The sequence below is a fragment of the Gasterosteus aculeatus genome, chromosome 21 (genome assembly GCF_964276395.1).
Source record: "Gasterosteus aculeatus chromosome 21, fGasAcu3.hap1.1, whole genome shotgun sequence".
NCBI classification, from domain to species: domain Eukaryota; kingdom Metazoa; phylum Chordata; class Actinopteri; order Perciformes; family Gasterosteidae; genus Gasterosteus; species Gasterosteus aculeatus.
In genome coordinates this window covers 4,315,760-4,332,300 of record NC_135708.1, presented here as the reverse complement: position 1 = coordinate 4,332,300, position 16,541 = coordinate 4,315,760, and the positions used below count along the sequence as shown (strand labels likewise).

The window sequence follows — 16,541 nt, the reverse complement described above, 5'->3', positions numbered from 1 at the left end:
TGCTCTGTCTCACTGTCTCACTGCTAAACACTATTAGTCACCCAGGTGCATGCTGGTCCCACCTGGCTGTGCCCCTAAGTAACCTCCAGGTGCAATTAGTGATCCAATTACCCAAACAATTAATCCAACTATATTCAAGAATAAGTAACTAAATAATAGCTCCCACATCAAGCTGACGATAAACCTGAATGAGCATTAATGCAACATCCTGAAATGAAAATAGATGAACACTAACAATCAGATGCATCTACTCAATTCACATGTGGCCCCCTGGACATGTCTTCATTTAGTGTGTAACACTCACTAAATGACTTCAGCTCTGGAGTCACATTCTAATACTTCCTTCTGCATGACAACAGGAACTTGTTCTTTGCTCCTAAAAAGCCCAGAAATATCTTATGGAGATAAATATTGAAGGTTACCCAAACTCTGTTATATACATACATATGACACAAATACATATGAAGTGTGCATTAGTGTCACGGAAGTCCAAATATAATATGTAATACTGTCCCATGTGAGCTTGTTTTGAGGATTAATCAGTCAGTAGCATTTATTCATAGAGAGATTGATCCCGATCGTCCTCTCATTGAATCATCTTCATGAATCCATTTCACTGACGACACAAATTAAAAGCATTCACCTCAAACAGAGAAGCATCCGGAAGCTTCCCATCAGGGAGCCAGGAAGTAGTCGGTGACGGTCCTCATGCGTTTGTGCGTGAGGAGGTCAAGCTGAGCCATGAAACCTGGAGAAACGTCCACATAGAATCACCTTGGACCTTCATATCAGCCCTGGACATGGCTGGAGATCAAAGTGACCTACGATGAGTTTGACACACCTGCTTTAGAGCAGAATGAGGATGTACTTTATTGTAATCATTTCTTTCAGCTACAATAACCATGTTATTAAGAGATGGAAAGTTAAAGCCGTTCCTCTTTCTGTCCACGCTGCACAACGCGTGTTTTATTGCATTTAGTGGCAATGCTGCTGCTGCTTGTCTTTTATTTTGGCGGGAAATCCCATTTAACACTTTCAATACTCCACTTTGTGAGGAGATAAACTCCACCCTGTTATCAAATGTGTGCTTGTGCTTTGTGTGTTTTTGTTGGTGACTTAAGTGTGATATTTGGTGCAGAATGAAAGCTTCAAGTTGCACCTGAAGTAGCGAGCTCAGTAGTTTGTGTTGTTGTGAGACGGCTCTGCGTGAAGGTTAATAAGGTTAATAAAGCAACTTATTCATTACTCATTTCTTTATTTACTCACTTCCTTCTTCAACATGCTGCACCACCAATGTTTCCTCTGTGCTATTGACACAGCAACAGGGCTGTAGAATAAATACAGATATTATGGAGGAAATAGTACAAAAGTCAATAGTACAGCATCTTTAAAAAGGATCAGAGTATTTCATGTCAAAAGAAATAATACAGCGTGTTGAAAGCATCTTTATTTGATGGCCTGTTTAAACATGTACAGTTGTTTCCAATAAAAGTCATTTATTAACATTAGAGCCAAACAATTCTATTTTTGTTAAAGTAACACATGGAGTAAATGTTGTAAATGACATTATAGGGAATAAAAACACAAGTAACGCATATTCAATATTTCCTTGAGAGGTTTGCTGAACCATTAAAAAGCTTCTTGTTCAAAACAAACCTGATTATGTGAAATTAGATTTGATTTCACTCAACAGATTTAGAGAGATTTGAAGTTAAAATGGGCTCAAAAAGAATTACACATTCATATTTTCCTTCTTCACCTTGTTTTTATTATTGCTGATGAAGCGCACACACACATAAGGACACATTTGTCTCATATGGGGGGACAGATGAAAGAGCGTCTTATAAAATGTCTTCTTGAACACATAAAGATGAAGATTAAAGCCTAATTAGGAGCCAATATCTAAATGATCATCTATTATTGAAGGAGCACAGCAGCATTAAGCTGAGCTCTTTCACACTTCCATCTGAGTCCCAGAGAGCTGTGGACCCCCCAGAGTCCAGACCAGCTCAGGTACCCCTCACCTGCTCCACCTGCATCTACACCCACATGAACCACCATCAGCTGTACAGACTGAACTATGTGGTGAGCAGAGAGGAAGGTTCTCCACCAGGAGGAGACTCTCCCTCCTGAAGAGGACACAGAGACACTGAGGAACCAGAAGACCAGAACCCGAACCCAGGATAAAGAGGTTCAGTGAATGTGGTGCTGAAGGTGTGGAGGTGGATCAGTGTGTCAGAGGAGACTCTGTAGAAGGACAGAGAGCCAGCAGGACAGTCCACATACACTGCTACTCTACCAGAGGAGGAGGAGGAGGAGGAGGAGGTGGTGATGAGTGATACTGTCTTATTGTGACAGACAGAGTAACCTCCATCAGAGCACATCAGACTCCAGGACTGATCATTGTATCCAAACAAACAGTCTTCACTGTCTCCTTTCCTCTTGATTCCTCTGTAACTCACTGATACATCAACTCTTCTTCTCCACTCGACCTCCCAGTAACAGCGACCAGTCAGACCAGTTCTACACAGCAGCTGAGGACAGAAGTCAAATCTGTCTGGATGATCAGGATGTGACTGATCCTCCTTCACATATGTCACCTTCCTGTTGTTGTCAGACAGTTTGAGTTGTTTGTTTACTGTGTTTGTGTCGATTGTGAGTTCACAGGAATCTGATGAGAGAACAAGACACAATACAGCTGCAGTTATTAATCATGTGTTCATCTACTGACACGTTGATGATGACGTCACAGAGGTGAATGAGTGATGTCACAGTGTGAAGATGGTTGAATCTTCATGAATCAAAGCACACTTACACTTCCTCAGACCTGGTCTCAACCATCGGACTCCATCAGGCTCCACCCTGAAAGGAGGAGGGGGGTCAGAGCAGCATGGAGACATGGACATTACATCACTCTCACACACAGCTTTGTCCTTCATGTCCACATGGAGCACCTCTTCTTCTTCTACCACTACTTACAGACGACCACAGACTGTCAGTCAGGCGTCACACAGCGACGAGGTGCTGGAATATATTCATGAAGAAGATGAATGGATAACAAATAAGAAATGGACCTGTCACTGTACTTTCACCAGATGTGAATTCAAACGGGAGAAATGACGTCATGCTACAGATCAAGCTTCATGGGACGTGTGCAAAGGAACATTCACATTAAACTGGTTCATAAAGATAAAGCAGATACAGACCATTCAGTATTCACACAATGTGCATGTTTCCATGTTTCAAAATGAACAATGAACCAACAACACATGTACTATGAACACAAACAAACAGAAGAAACACACTAGTTAGTTTATTTAGTTCCCTGTTTGGTTTTTCACACCACAGAGGCACCGACTGCTGACGTCACGTTCTGCATTATTACTGTGATATTACAGAACATCCTTATGTAAATGCATTCAACCACCTTCAAATGGATCCCTGTTGTTTTCATCATGAGACTCTAATCCATGAAGCTCTGTGATCCTCATCGCTGCTGTGAGATGCATGTACTATAAAATATGTTATAACATTGTTTGTGCTAAAGCCGTGTCTCAAGTGTCCTGTATTTGACCCTGATGTGCAAAGAGCAGCATGATACAAAATGTTAGTTGTTTGCAGCTGTGTCCTGAGAAGGGAGGACGGTCAACTCGATCTCATAGACGCTTCAAAACAAAGGACTTCTGTTCATGGCCTTGGTTCATATCTTATTCGGAGCTTTCGTTCCGGATCCACGTTTTTACTTTATGTCAATTAATAATGATGTGCACCGACCACTGAGGAGGATCTTGTGTGTGTGTGTGTGTGTGTGTGTGTGTGTGTGTGTGTGTGTGTGTGTGTGTGTTGCCCTCAGCTTCACCTGGGTTCTTATCTCAACCTGCTTTGTAGCTTCTCGTAACTGGCACGGAGAATGTTCTTCACATGTGTATAAAAACTCAGCGTTTTCACTGCTCGGAGACGTCATTACACCGAGCGCTGAGATACGTGCTGGTGTGTTGGACCTCCTGCTTGCAAGCAATAGTTAGAGCCAGATGTCTGCGGAGAATTGCTCATGTAATCTTTTTCTCTTCTAAATAAATGTTAACTTTTTGACTTTAATTGATCAACGTGCTGAGATTCGTCTCATCAACCGACTCGGGGGGATCGGAGATCCCGACAATTTGGGGGCTCGTCCGGGATGAGAGGTTTTCCTGCACAGGCGAATTCGATCTAAAACGCTTACACCTGCTGAACGCGACGTACTCCCAGGTCGGCCTCAAAACAAGGTAAGCAGAAAGCTGTTACATCTAATTCTGCATTTTGAATAAGCTAAAGTAAGGAGTACGTTGTGAGAGTTGTAAGAGAGAGGAGTGATTTAATAAATAAATAAATGTGTGGAGAAATGCACTTAAAGAAATAAGTTTTGGAAGTACGTTCTAAGGAATTGAGAACGCAGACAGACCGCACGGTTAAAGCATAAACTTGCGGCTTTGATAATTGAGTCTGAGAGGTTAACATAAACTCATAGACGCATTGACTCCAGAAGGTTAGTATAAACTTTTGGCATAAATTCATTCTGCGAGACTAACATAACTTTCAGATCACAGCTGTCTGCTCCGGTAAAATACATCCAAACTGGTTGACGGCTGTTAAATGGAAGGTGAATTTGATGGAGAAGTGGAGGACGGCGGCTGGGAGCCAGCGCCGCGGTATCGATGGAAAATAATAAATGACCAACTGAGGATGTGTTGGTGGCGGTGAGCGGAGACACCACTGAGATAAAGAACCATGATGTTGTGGAGCACACGGGACACGAGGTGAGAAAGGCGCTGGTTTGGCAGATAGAGCGTCACTGAGACCAGAGATTATAGACTGCTGAGAGTGTCAGCTGAAATTAGACTTAAAACCGTAGGAGAGATTGATTTAGTAAAAAGAGGGGAAACAGGCATTGAAAATGAAGAGATGAGAAATAAGGAGAATTGTTGTATATAGGGTCCAATTTCTGTATTAATGTTTGTAGTTTTTGAGTCTTCTCCTAAACTCAGATGGGCTGTAAATTGTCGAGTGCTGCTTATTGAGTGTAAAGTGCACGATACACTTGATACAGTATCTTGATGATGGAAGCAAATGTCTGATCAAAGGAACATTGATAGCAAGATGTGAGAAGGTGAATGTTTGGGGAAAAAGGAAACTTCACAAAGAAATTGACAAAATAGAGGACTTCAGGTCCGTATGGTTTTCGTGTTGGATAAAAAGTAAAGCGTAGACAAAAACAACTGTGATGTCACGAGAGGCTCGGTCTGGAAGGGAGATGCGTTCACCGGCGATGGCTGTAACTACTATGGCTCCATCTGCTGGTGGAGGTAGGAACTCCACCCCGAAACTCAGAGCATTCCCCTCACACCTGAAACCCATCAGGGTGTGACGACCTGGAGGCCTCCATGAGGGCGGAAGACACACCGCTGAGGGAGGAGAGACGAGCTGCAGATTGGGCCCACGGCAGAAGAGCAGACCAAGACAGAAGGATTCCCGAATGCAGGAGAGACCGAGAGGACGGTGTTCTCTCTTTAAAGAAGTGTCCTCGCACTATTTGAACTACCCCGGAGAGAGCGGCGGCGCCTCTCGTGACGTCACACAACCAAGAACGGTGTAATTCTGAAAAACCACCTCCATACGAGGGTAGAAAAAAAAAAAAAGGAGAGACTGATTCTCAAACAACAAGTCTGCTGCTGCAGAGCCTTTTTTTTTAAGCTCTCCAAGCTATTACTAAGCTTTTGATTTAAAAATAGTAGAATTGTAGACATGCATTGAAGAAAGAAAAAGAAGATTTAAAGTCTTGAAAGCAACAACGGCTAGAATAAGCGTAATTTATCTCTGTTGAAGCAGCGGGGGTTTTATGGGAGTAAAAAGGTCACAGCAGTGAGAAGATGTGTGGGAGCAACGGTGGAGGCCAACAAGGTTTTATACCTCCTCACTTTAAGAAGCGCACACACATACTGTTGAATAAAGTTAATCCTGAGTGCCATCATTTAGTGATATAATTAGGTTTATGCATCTTTCTTGAATACCATGATATATAAAGAATAAAGAGGATAAATGGTCCTTTTGCTTTTCAGTTTAGAAGAATAAGCTCATCATTACTGGGCTGTCAAAGGTCGGCCAAACACCTTTACATGAACAAGCGGGTTGTAGAGGGGATTTTATGAAATCAACTAACAGGTTGATGAGACATTGCAACTTTTAGTTTCGCTGAACTACTTTCTTGTTAAGTGTAACACTTGAATCAAGGATTTAAAATATGATGAAAAATTATTAGAAGAAATAGAAATAAACATGAAAACCAATTCAGCGCAGCAGGAAAGAAATTTGTTTTGGGGAAAAACACAGCGCGCTTATTTGGACGAATGTAAGGAAACATGGGTGAAACACACAGGTCGTCACCCAGGCACTGCGGGAGTGCACAGGGAAGGGTTTAGACAGGCGGTCCTGGAGGGCGTACCAGAGAGTGTGAAAGCTAAAATGATGACTAACACAGACCTGCCAGGTAGTGACTCTGCTGTGTGGGAGAGACATTTGTTACACCATTTACAAGACGCGACAGAAGAAGCGAAAGGGGAAGATAAACAGTTAAAGGAGCTGCAGGCTCGACTGCTGAAGCTCCAGCTCGCCAAAGTAAGACAGAAAGTGAGCGACAAGAACGCCCCTGATTTGTATCCACTCCCACCATAGGAGGAGACGTCGTATGGGACAGCCCACGGGGGTGGTTACAGGGGAGGCTATGGAGGTAACTGTTCTATCTTTCTCAATTCTCCGCTTTAGTTTAGCAAAAAAAAAAAAACCCCAAGAACAAGACACGATCCCATTATTGGCCTGGAAAGGAGGCAAGATGAGGAGGCTGATCCAGGAGACGTTCTCCAACAGCTGGGGTGATCTCTGAAGAGATCAAAAGGGGGAATTGTGAGATGCATGTACTGATAAAATATATTATAACAATGTTTTGTGCTAAAGCCGTGTCTCAAGTGTCCTGTATTTGACCCTGATGTGCAAAGAGCAGCATGATACAAAATGTTAGTTTGTTTAGTTAGCTGTGTCCTGAGAAGGGAGGACGGTCAGCTCGATCTCATAGACTCTTCAAAACAAAGGACTTCTGTTCATGGCCTTGGTTCATATCTTATTCGGTACGAAAGTTCTGGATCCACGTTTTTACTTTATGTCAATTAATTATGATTTGCACCGGCCACTGAGGAGGATCTTGTGTGAGTGTGTGTGTGTGTGTGTGTGTGTGTGCTACGCACACTATGCACTTATTGTACGTCGCTTTGGATAAAAGCGTCCGCTAAATGACATGTAATGTAATGTAATGCTACCCTCAGCTTCACCTGGGTTCTTATCTCAACCTGCTTTGTAGCTTCTCGTAACTGGCACTGAGAATGTTCTTCACATGTGTATAAAAACTCAGCGTTTTTACTGCTCGGAGACGTCATTACGCCGAGCGCTGAGATACGTGCTGGTGTGTTGGACCTCCTGCTTGCAAGCAAACAGGATAAATAAATGTTAACTTTTTGACTTTAATTGATCAACGTGTTGCGATCCTTCTCATCAGCCAACTCGGGGGGATCGGAGATCCTGACACTGCTCTAACAACTCGCTCAAACTGCGTCGCAGAATGTCGACTTTCTCTCTGCTGTTTTCTCTCTCTGAGCTGCTGTGACGCCAACTGGCACCAAGGTGCCACTAAGGTGCCAAAGACCAACCGTTATGTGCCAGTGAGCCAGCAGCACGGCACTAAGACGTGAATCCTCGAAAGTGGAAGTGAAGCTCAGGGAGAATGGTGGTGTGATGGAAGTTGTGCCGTTAACTCGGCCGATGTTAGCTTGCTCTTCACAGATGAGGTAACGTTCCCTACGAGCTAGCCGAGCTAACGTTAGCTAGCTAAATGCCCAACATTGAGACCGTATGAGTCAAATATCGTCGTCATGGAGATGATGTAATTCAACATGTCAGCCGCAGTCACTTGGTGACAATCGATGAGCACGCTATCCATGGTGGAAGCTGTAAAGAGGGAAATCTAACATGCAGGCAAAGCTTTATGAAATATAAATATCAGAATCAGGCTCAGGAGATCACTCTCTCAGCAGCATCTTCTCCTGCTGATACTCAGACAGATGTTCTGCAGATTCTGCACAGTGAGACCATCATAGACGCTGTTCTGCTCTCCTTGTGCGTATTTAGCTCGCTACACAATTCAGCAGTAAGACAAACTCCTTTTAAACGAATACGGGAGTCAGGACGTAGCGTCCAAGCTCCAGATGCACTGAACTTTGACAGAATATACTAATGGAGAAAATAGGACTAAAATAGGACTTCTATGCTAAACAAATACTTGCAGACTTTTGAAGGCTTTAACACATGAAGGACGGCAGCAGATGGATTTCCTGAGAACTTCCTCTTTAGAGCCAATGTCGGGTCAACATTCATTTTGAAAGGGACAGTGTGGAGTCCACAGTGTTGAGATGCTACAGTAAATGGACACCCACCTATATTCCATTATTTATGTATTTTATTTTCTAATTATTTGTTCATTAAACTAGCATGTGTTCTTTTGCAAAGAGATACTCAGTAAATCTGTTGGTAAGTGAAAATGAGTTATGCTCAAACAAGCACAGAGGTCACCTAAGGGGTCCTTGTTTTAGGAGTCAAGCGGGAGATGATTTCGCACGCTTGGGAGAAGTAAGGAAAGAAGGAAAATAGTGAGCTAAAGTTTACCTGTGTATCTGATGCGCACTTCTTACCTGTTCTAACGGAGGAATAAAGCACTTCTTAAAAACTAACGCACGCCTCACGTCTGTCCATGTGTGCTACATTCCTACTGTGATGATCCTTCAAGACGCTTTGAACAGATTGTTTCTTTTTGTTGTTTATTAACCAACATGCTGTCTGTTTGATTGTTGTTACTGTTAATTAATAGGACAACACACACTGGGGGCAGATGACGAGCAACTAACCATCCAATAGCCTTTCATCAAAATGTTTCTTATTGTTCTCCATATGCTCATGTTATAATCATGTCTAGGGAATTTTGCAAGTAGGGATATAGCTATATTTATATATCCAGGTAGTAACAATTTGTGTTCTATGGGTGTGTGTTACTAAATGTCCCTGGTCTGTGAGGATGTGATGTGAATGGTTAAAAACTACGAATAAATGAATCAACATCATTGATTAGGCTCATTAAGGCTAATGTTCCCTATCTACTTCTGTCTGTATTTAAGGTCTGATGTGGGACACAAACAGTTTGATGAGTCTCTGGTAGTTTGAGGTCAGCTTGGTGTGTCAGGGTCACATTAACCAGGCTGAGAGTTTGACAGAGAAAAGGTTTCCAGCTCTACCTCCTTTAACACACTCATGGTATGTGACTGCAGCAGGCCTCTTCATACCTGAGAGTCTCCAGTGTGCAGTGTGGACTCTCCAGTCCAGCAGACAGCAGCTTCACTCCTGAATGCTGCAGGTCGTTGTTACTCAGATCCAGCTCTCTCAGACTAGAGGACTGGGAGCTGAGAACTGAGGACAGAGCGTCACAGCTTCTCTCTGAGAGGTTACAGCCATCCAGTCTGAAGAGAGAACAATCAACAAGAAGAAAGATAACATTATTGTTATGAAATGAAATCTTCTTTGATGTATTTGAACTAAAATAAAATCAGTAGGACCAAAGAAAATGTAATTAGCTCCATATTAAACAAGAGGAACAATTTACAGTAAGTACTGTATTATCAATATCAGGATGAGGCAGGGATAGTTAATGTTGTTGTTGATGTTTATTAGACCTAAATACAGAATTAGGCTTCTCTATCCTCTATTTGACTTCTTTTAAAGAAAGATGAAGAGAGAGAACAAAGTGAGTGTTAATGAGAAATTAATATTTTTTGTGTGATCTTGTGTTTTTTACATCCTGAATTACAAATAAACAACCATCAGACAAAAACGTATTGAGTCTCTATTATCCTTTTCATCCATTAAATACATCAAAACAAAACATAACAAAGCTTAAGAGGAACAACAGGATGTACCTGTGATGTTTTTTTGTGAAGGAACATTGTCTTTCAGACTGTCTATTTTTTGAGCTACTGAATTTGTTTTGTCTAAAAGGTTCTTGTAATGTCAGGGAAACAAACATTCATTCACAAAAAGGGCCAAAGTTTTGTCCCTGCGATTACTTCCTCTGTTTACAAAGTTCTGGTTTATTTCCTGGTGAAAAAGATTTTTATGAAACCTGAAATCTTAAACAAACAATTTTAAGAAGGGAGTTGATAGTTTAGACACACATTTAAATCATTGAAGACAAACCCATTTTCCTCAATTAGTGATATTATCACGTAGCATAAATAAGGAGATTAATAGGATGACCCTGTTATGTTTTATTGTGAATGAACATTGTGTTTCAATTCCATGTAGCATGGATGTAAATAAAGACACCAAGTGGACATTAATTGGATCCTGACCTGAGAGTCTCCAGTTCACAGTGTGGACTCTTCAATCCAGCAGACAGCAGCTTCACTCCTGAATCCTGCAGGTGGTTGTTACTCAGATCCAGCTCTCTCAGACTAGAGGACTGGGAGCTGAGAACTGAGGACAGAGCGTCACAGCTTCTCTCTGAGAGGTTACAGCCACTCAGTCTGAAGAGAGAACAATCAACAAGAAGAAAGATAACATTAATGTTATGAAATGAAATCTTCTTTGATGTATTTGAACTAAAATAAAATCAGTAGGACCAAAGAAAATGTAATTAGCTCCATATTAAACAAGAAGAACAATTTACAGTAAGTACTGTAGTATCAATATCAGGATGAGGCAGGGATAGTTAATGTTGTTGTTAATGTTTATTAGACCTAAATACAGAATTAGGCTTCTCTATCCTCTATTTGACTTCTTTTAAAGAAAGATGAAGAGAGAGAACAAAGTGAGGGTTAATGAGAAATTAATCTTTTTTGTGTGATCTTGTGTTTTTTACATCCTGAATTACAAATAAACAACCATCAGACAAAAAAGTATTGAGTCTCTATTATCCTTTTCATCCATTAAATACATCAAAACAAAACATAACAAAGCTTAAGAGGAACAACAGAATGTACCTGTGATGTTTTTTTGTGAAGGAAAATTGTCTTTCAGACTGTCTATTTTTTGAGCTACTGAATTTGTTTTGTCTAAAAGGTTCTTGTAATGTCAGGGAAACAAACATACATTCACAAAAAGGGCCGAAGTTTTGTCCCTGAGATTACTTCCTCTGTTTACAAAGTTCTGGTTTATTTCCTGGTGAAAAAGATTTTTATGAAACCTGAAATCTTAAACAAACAATTTTAAGAAGGGAGTTGATAGTTTAGACACACATTTAAATCATTGAAGACAAACCCATTTTTCTCAATTAGTGATATTATCACGTAGCATAAAAAAGAAGATTAATAGGATGACCCTGTTATGTTTTATTGTGAATGAACATTGTGCTTCAATTCCATGTAGCATGGATGTAAATAAAGACACCATGTGGACATTAATTGGATCCTGACCTGAGAGTCTCCAGTTCACAGTGTGGACTCTTCAATCCAGGAGACAGCAGCTTCACTCCTGAATCCTGCAGGTGGTTGTTACTCAGATCCAGCTCCCTCAGACTAGAGGACTGGGAGCTGAGAACTGAGGACAAAGCGTCACAGCTTCTCTCTGAGAGGTTACAGCCACTCAGTCTGAAGAGAGGGATGAAAAAGAAGCAGTAAGTATAAAAGATGGCAGCATGTTTAAGTTCTGATGTAGGAATCTAACTCTCTGTACTTACAGAACTTTGTTGGAGGCTTTGACCACTGGCAGCAGCCTCAGAAGAGCCTCCTCTGAAGCAGAGTATTTCTTCAGGTCAAACACCTCCAGATCTTCTTCTGATGACAGTAAGATGAAGACCAGAGCTGACCACTGAGCAGGAGACAGTTCTTCTGTGGAGAGACGTCCTGATCTAAGGGACTGTTGGATCTCCTCCACTAGAGAACCATCATTCAGTTCATTCAGACAGTGGAACAGATTGATGCTTTTCTCTGGAGACACATTCTCACTGATCTTCCCCTTGATGTACTGGACGGACTCCTGATTGGTCTGTGAGCGACTTCCTGTCTGTGTCAGCAGACCTCGTAGGAGAGTCTGATTGCTCTCCAGGGAAAGACCCAGGAGGAAGCGGAGGAACATGTCCAGGTGCCCATTAGGACTCTGTATGGCCTCGTCCACAGCACTCTGGTAGAGGCGCTTTGGTTTAGGTTTGTTTCTAAAGACTTTAGACAACAGGGAGTTTTTTTTTTCTTCTGACAGCAGATTGACACCAGAGCTGAAGAAGGTCAGATGGACATGAAGAGCAGCCAGAAACTCCTGAACACTCAGATGGACGAAGCAGAACACCTTGTCCTGGTACAGTCCTCTCTCCTCTCTGAAGATCTGAGTGAACACTCCTGAGTACACTGAGGCTGCTCTAATTTTGATGCCACACTCTGTCAGGTCGGATTCATAGAAGATCAGGTTGCCTTTCTGCAGCTGATCGAAGGCCAGTTTTCCCAGAGACTCGATCATCTTCCTGCTCTCTGGACTCCAGTGTGGATCCGTCTCAGCTCCTCCATCGTACTTGACCTTCTTCACTTTGGACTGAACCACCAGGAAGTGGATGTACATCTCAGTCAGGGTCTTGGGCAGCTCTCCTCCCTCTCTGGTCTTCAACACCTTCTCCAGAACTGTAGCAGTGATCCAGCAGAAGACTGGGATGTGGCACATGATGTGGAGGCTCCGTGAGGTCTTGATGTGAGAGATGATCCTGCTGGCCTGCTCCTCATCTCTGAACCTCTTCCTGAAGTACTCCTCCTTCTGGGGGTCGGTGAACCCTCTGACCTCTGTCACCATGCCAACACACTCAGGAGGGATCTGATTGGCTGCTGCAGGTCGTGTGGTTATCCAGAGGCGAGCAGAGGGAAACAGCTTCCCCCTGATGAGGTTTGTGAGGAGCACATCTACTGAGGAGGTCTCTGTGACATCAGTCAGGATCTCATTGTTGTGGAAGTCCAGAGGAAGTCGACACTCATCCAGACCGTCAAAGATGAACACAACCTGGAACTCTTCAAACCTGCAGATTCCTGCTGCTCTGGTTTCACTGAAGAAGTGATGAACAAGTTCCACCAAGCTGAACTTCTTCTCTCTCAGCACATTCAGCTCTCTGAAGGTGAATGGAAATGTGAACTGTATGTCCTGGTGGTCTTTGTCTTCAGCCCAGTCCAGAGTGAACTTCTGTGTTAATACTGTTTTCCCAATGCCAGCCACTCCCTTAGTCATCACGGTTCTGATTGGTTCCTCTCCTCCAGCTGAGGCTTTGAGGAGGTCTTCTTGTCTGATGGTTGTTTCTGGTCTCGCTGGGTTCCTGGATGCTGTTTCAATCTGTCTGACCTCATGTTCTTCATTGACCTCTGCAGTCCCTCCCTCTGTGATGTAGAGCTCTGTGTAGATCTCACTCAGAAGGGTTGGGTTCCCTGCTTTAGCGATCCCCTCAAACACACACTGGAACTTCTTCTTCAGGTTGGATTTGAGTTCACGCTGACAAACTGCAGCATGAAGTCCTGAATGAAGACAACAAAGAAGATCAATGAGTCAAAGTGTCACGGTTACTGATACCGGAGTACGGGAGAACCCAAATGCACGACTCGTACACGATGGACAAGACAGGAGGGTTTTAATCAAGGTTCAGGCAGGGTCAAAACCGGGAGATCCGTCAGGAGGCAAACAAGTCCAGAGGGGCAGGCAGGTAATCCGTAGACGAGGACAGGCAGGGTCAGAATCAGGAGGGCACACAGACAGGCAGACAAATCCAAAACGGGGCAGGCAGGTAAATCGGGGTCGAGGAACAGACGAGGTCGGAATCGAGAAAAACAGGATGGTTTCGGGAAACGCTGGAAAACTTGGTAGAACACACAAGACAATCTGGCAGTGAGCAACAGAATGTGACTGGCTTAAATGGTGAGTGACTGACGAGGGAAGGCACCACAGGTGAGGGTGAGGAGAACCAGGTGCAGGAAATCAGGTGACGAGGTGGGAGGATCTGAAATGACAGGAGAGTTAGTGAACATGCAGTGGAGATGAATAGACTATGATGTGAACACCCAGTGAAGATGAAAAATAAACTATGATGTGGACGTATGTGTGACAGAACTCCCCCCTCTAGGGACGGCTCTCGACGTCCCACTGGGCTGGTCCGGGTGTGCTCTGTGGAAGTCCCTGATCAGGGAAGGGTCTAGTATGTGGCGTGACGGGACCCACAAGCGCTCCTCTGGGCCGTATCCCTCCCAATCCACCAGATACTGCAGCCCCCTACCCCGTCGACGAGACTTGAGTAGGCGCCGGACCGTGTAAGTTGGGCCCCCGTCAATGAGCTGGGGGGGCGGAGGGGGTCTGGAGGAGGGTTGAAGTGGACTCTCCAGGACAGGTTTTAGCCTGGAGACATGAAAGGTGGGGTGGACCTTCATGGCCCGCGGCAACTGGAGTCTGACTGCTGCAGGGTTGACGACCCTGGAGACTGGAAAGGGACCCACAAATCGAGCCGCCAACTTCTTGGACTCCACTCTGAGTGGAAGGTCCCGGGCGGACAACCAGACACGTTGTCCCGGGACGTAGCAGGGTGCCGGGGTGCGACGTCTATTAGCCGACCGTTGATACCGGTCCGAGGTACGCAGGAGCGTGGAGCGGGCTTGCTTCCAGGTGCGCCGACACCGCTGAATGAACGCCTGGACAGAAGGGACGCTTGCCTCCAGTTCCTGCTCCGGAAACAGCGGAGGTTGGTATCCTCTAGAACATTGGAAAGGTGAGAGCCCGGTAGCCGAACTGGGGAGTGTGTTGTGGGCATACTCGACCCATAGGAGTTGCTGGGACCAAGAGCGGGGGTTGCGGGAAGAGATGCAGCGTAGAGAAGTCTCCATCTCCTGGTTCATCCGCTCTGCCTGACCGTTGGACTGTGGGTGAAATCCAGACGATAAGCTGACTGTGGCCCCCAGTAGCCTGCAAAACTCAGACCAAAAATGAGAAGTGAATTGTGGCCCCCGATCGGAGACCACATCGACGGGCAGACCATGCAGGCGGAACACCTTCTGTAATAGCAATTCTGCTGTCTCTTTAGCAGAAGGCAGCTTAGGTAGAGGGATGAGTTGAGCAGACTTGGAGAAGCGATCAATTACCGTTAGAATAACTGTGTTACCGTCAGATGGGGGTAGGCCGGTTACAAAATCCAAGGCAATGTGGGACCAGGGACGATGAGGGATGGGCAGGGGGTGAAGAAGGCCGGATGGAGCCTTGTGAGAGGGCTTATGCTGAGCGCAGATAATGCAGGCACTGACGAATTCTCTAGCGTCCTTCTCCATGGTGGGCCACCAAAACCGTTGTTTCAGCAGAGCTAGCGTGCGGATCACTCCCGGGTGACAAGCCAGGCGGGAAGAGTGACCCCACTGCAGGACCTTTGAGCGCAGATTCGCTGGGACAAACAGAAGGTTATCGGGGCAGGCACTCGGTGCCGGTTGCGCTGTATGAGACTGTTTTACTTCCTCTTCCACCTCCCAGGCCACTGCCCCAACAACACATTCAGGGGGGAGAATGTTCTCCGGACTCTGAACGCAGCTCCTGGACTGGTACTGACGGGACAGGGCATCAGGTTTGGCATTCTTCGTGCCCGGCCGGTAAGTTAGAGTAAACTCGAAACGGTTAAAAAATAGAGCCCACCTTGCCTGTCTGGAGTTCAACCGCTTGGCAGAGCGAATGTACTCTAAGTTTTTGTGGTCAGTCCATACCATAAACGGCTGGTCAGCTCCCTCCAGCCAGTGTCTCCACTCCTCCAGTGCAAGCTTTACCGCCAATAACTCCCGATCCCCGATGTCATAGTTCCTCTCCGTGGCAGACAGTTTCCGGGAGAAGAAGGCGCATGGATGAACCTTCTGATCTGTAGACGACCGCTGCGAGAGAACTGCTCCTACACCGGTGTCCGACGCATCCACCTCCACCACAAACTGGCGAGCAGGGTCTGGGAAAACAAGGATAGGGGCAGAGGTAAAACGTGTTTTCAATTCCCCGAATGCCCTGGCCGCTACCGAGGTCCACTGAAAGGGCACTTGTGGGGAGGTTAGAGCGGTGAGAGGAGCAGCCACAGCACTGTAGTTCCGAATGAACCGCCGATAGAAATTGGCGAAGCCCAAAAAACGCTGCAGTTCTTTGCGGGTGGAGGGTTGGGGCCAGTCTGCCACCGCCCTGGTCTTCGCAGGGTCCATCTGAATATTGCCGGCTTTGATGACGAAGCCCAGAAAAGATACTTCCGAGGTGTGGAAACTGCATTTCTCTGCCTTAACGAAGAGGTGATTCTCAAGGAGTCTCTTGAGGACTTGCCGTACATGTATCACATGCTCCTGTGTAGACTTGGAAAAAATCAAAATATCGTCCAGATAGACAAAAACACAGACATTGAGCAGATCGCGGAGAACGTCGTTTACCAGCCCCTGGAAAACAGCTGGGGCATT

General features: G+C 44.7%; 1 protein-coding gene and 3 long non-coding RNA genes across 6 annotated transcripts in view; 2 read left to right on the top strand and 2 right to left on the bottom strand.

Annotated features, from left to right (window-relative positions):
* Positions 1 to 2,672, top strand: part of LOC144390413 (uncharacterized) — a 57,006-nt gene extending 54,334 nt beyond the window's left edge. The window contains exon 2 of the long non-coding RNA XR_013454452.1: positions 2,326 to 2,672. This is a non-coding gene — a long non-coding RNA (uncharacterized LOC144390413). The remainder of the gene's footprint in view (positions 1 to 2,325) is intronic.
* Positions 1 to 16,541, bottom strand: part of LOC144390270 (protein NLRC3-like) — a 199,399-nt gene that overhangs the window by 139,131 nt on the left and 43,727 nt on the right. Inside the window, exons 7-9 of one of the 2 annotated variants that reach the window (XM_078096746.1) lie at positions 11,804 to 13,607; positions 11,541 to 11,714; positions 10,453 to 10,652 (exon numbers count right to left, since the gene is read on the bottom strand). In XM_078096746.1, coding sequence (XP_077952872.1) covers positions 10,463 to 10,652; positions 11,541 to 11,714; positions 11,804 to 13,607 — 2,168 coding nt within the window. In that variant the 3' untranslated portion in view covers positions 10,453 to 10,462. Of the gene's footprint in view, positions 1 to 10,452; positions 10,653 to 11,540; positions 11,715 to 11,803; positions 13,608 to 16,541 lie in introns of those variants that run through there. The other variant, XM_078096745.1, reaches the window with a different exon arrangement.
* Positions 1 to 16,541, top strand: part of LOC144390355 (uncharacterized) — a 104,241-nt gene that overhangs the window by 67,095 nt on the left and 20,605 nt on the right. The window lies entirely within an intron of this gene.
* On the bottom strand, positions 1,433 to 10,104 carry LOC144390338 (uncharacterized). Of its 2 annotated transcripts, XR_013454361.1 has the most exons (3): positions 3,900 to 10,043; positions 2,816 to 3,563; positions 1,433 to 2,671 (listed from the first exon to the last, which is right to left on the bottom strand). It is a non-coding gene; the product is annotated as an uncharacterized LOC144390338 (long non-coding RNA). The 2 variants fall into 2 exon arrangements; XR_013454359.1 differs by having other exon boundaries at positions 2,816 to 10,104.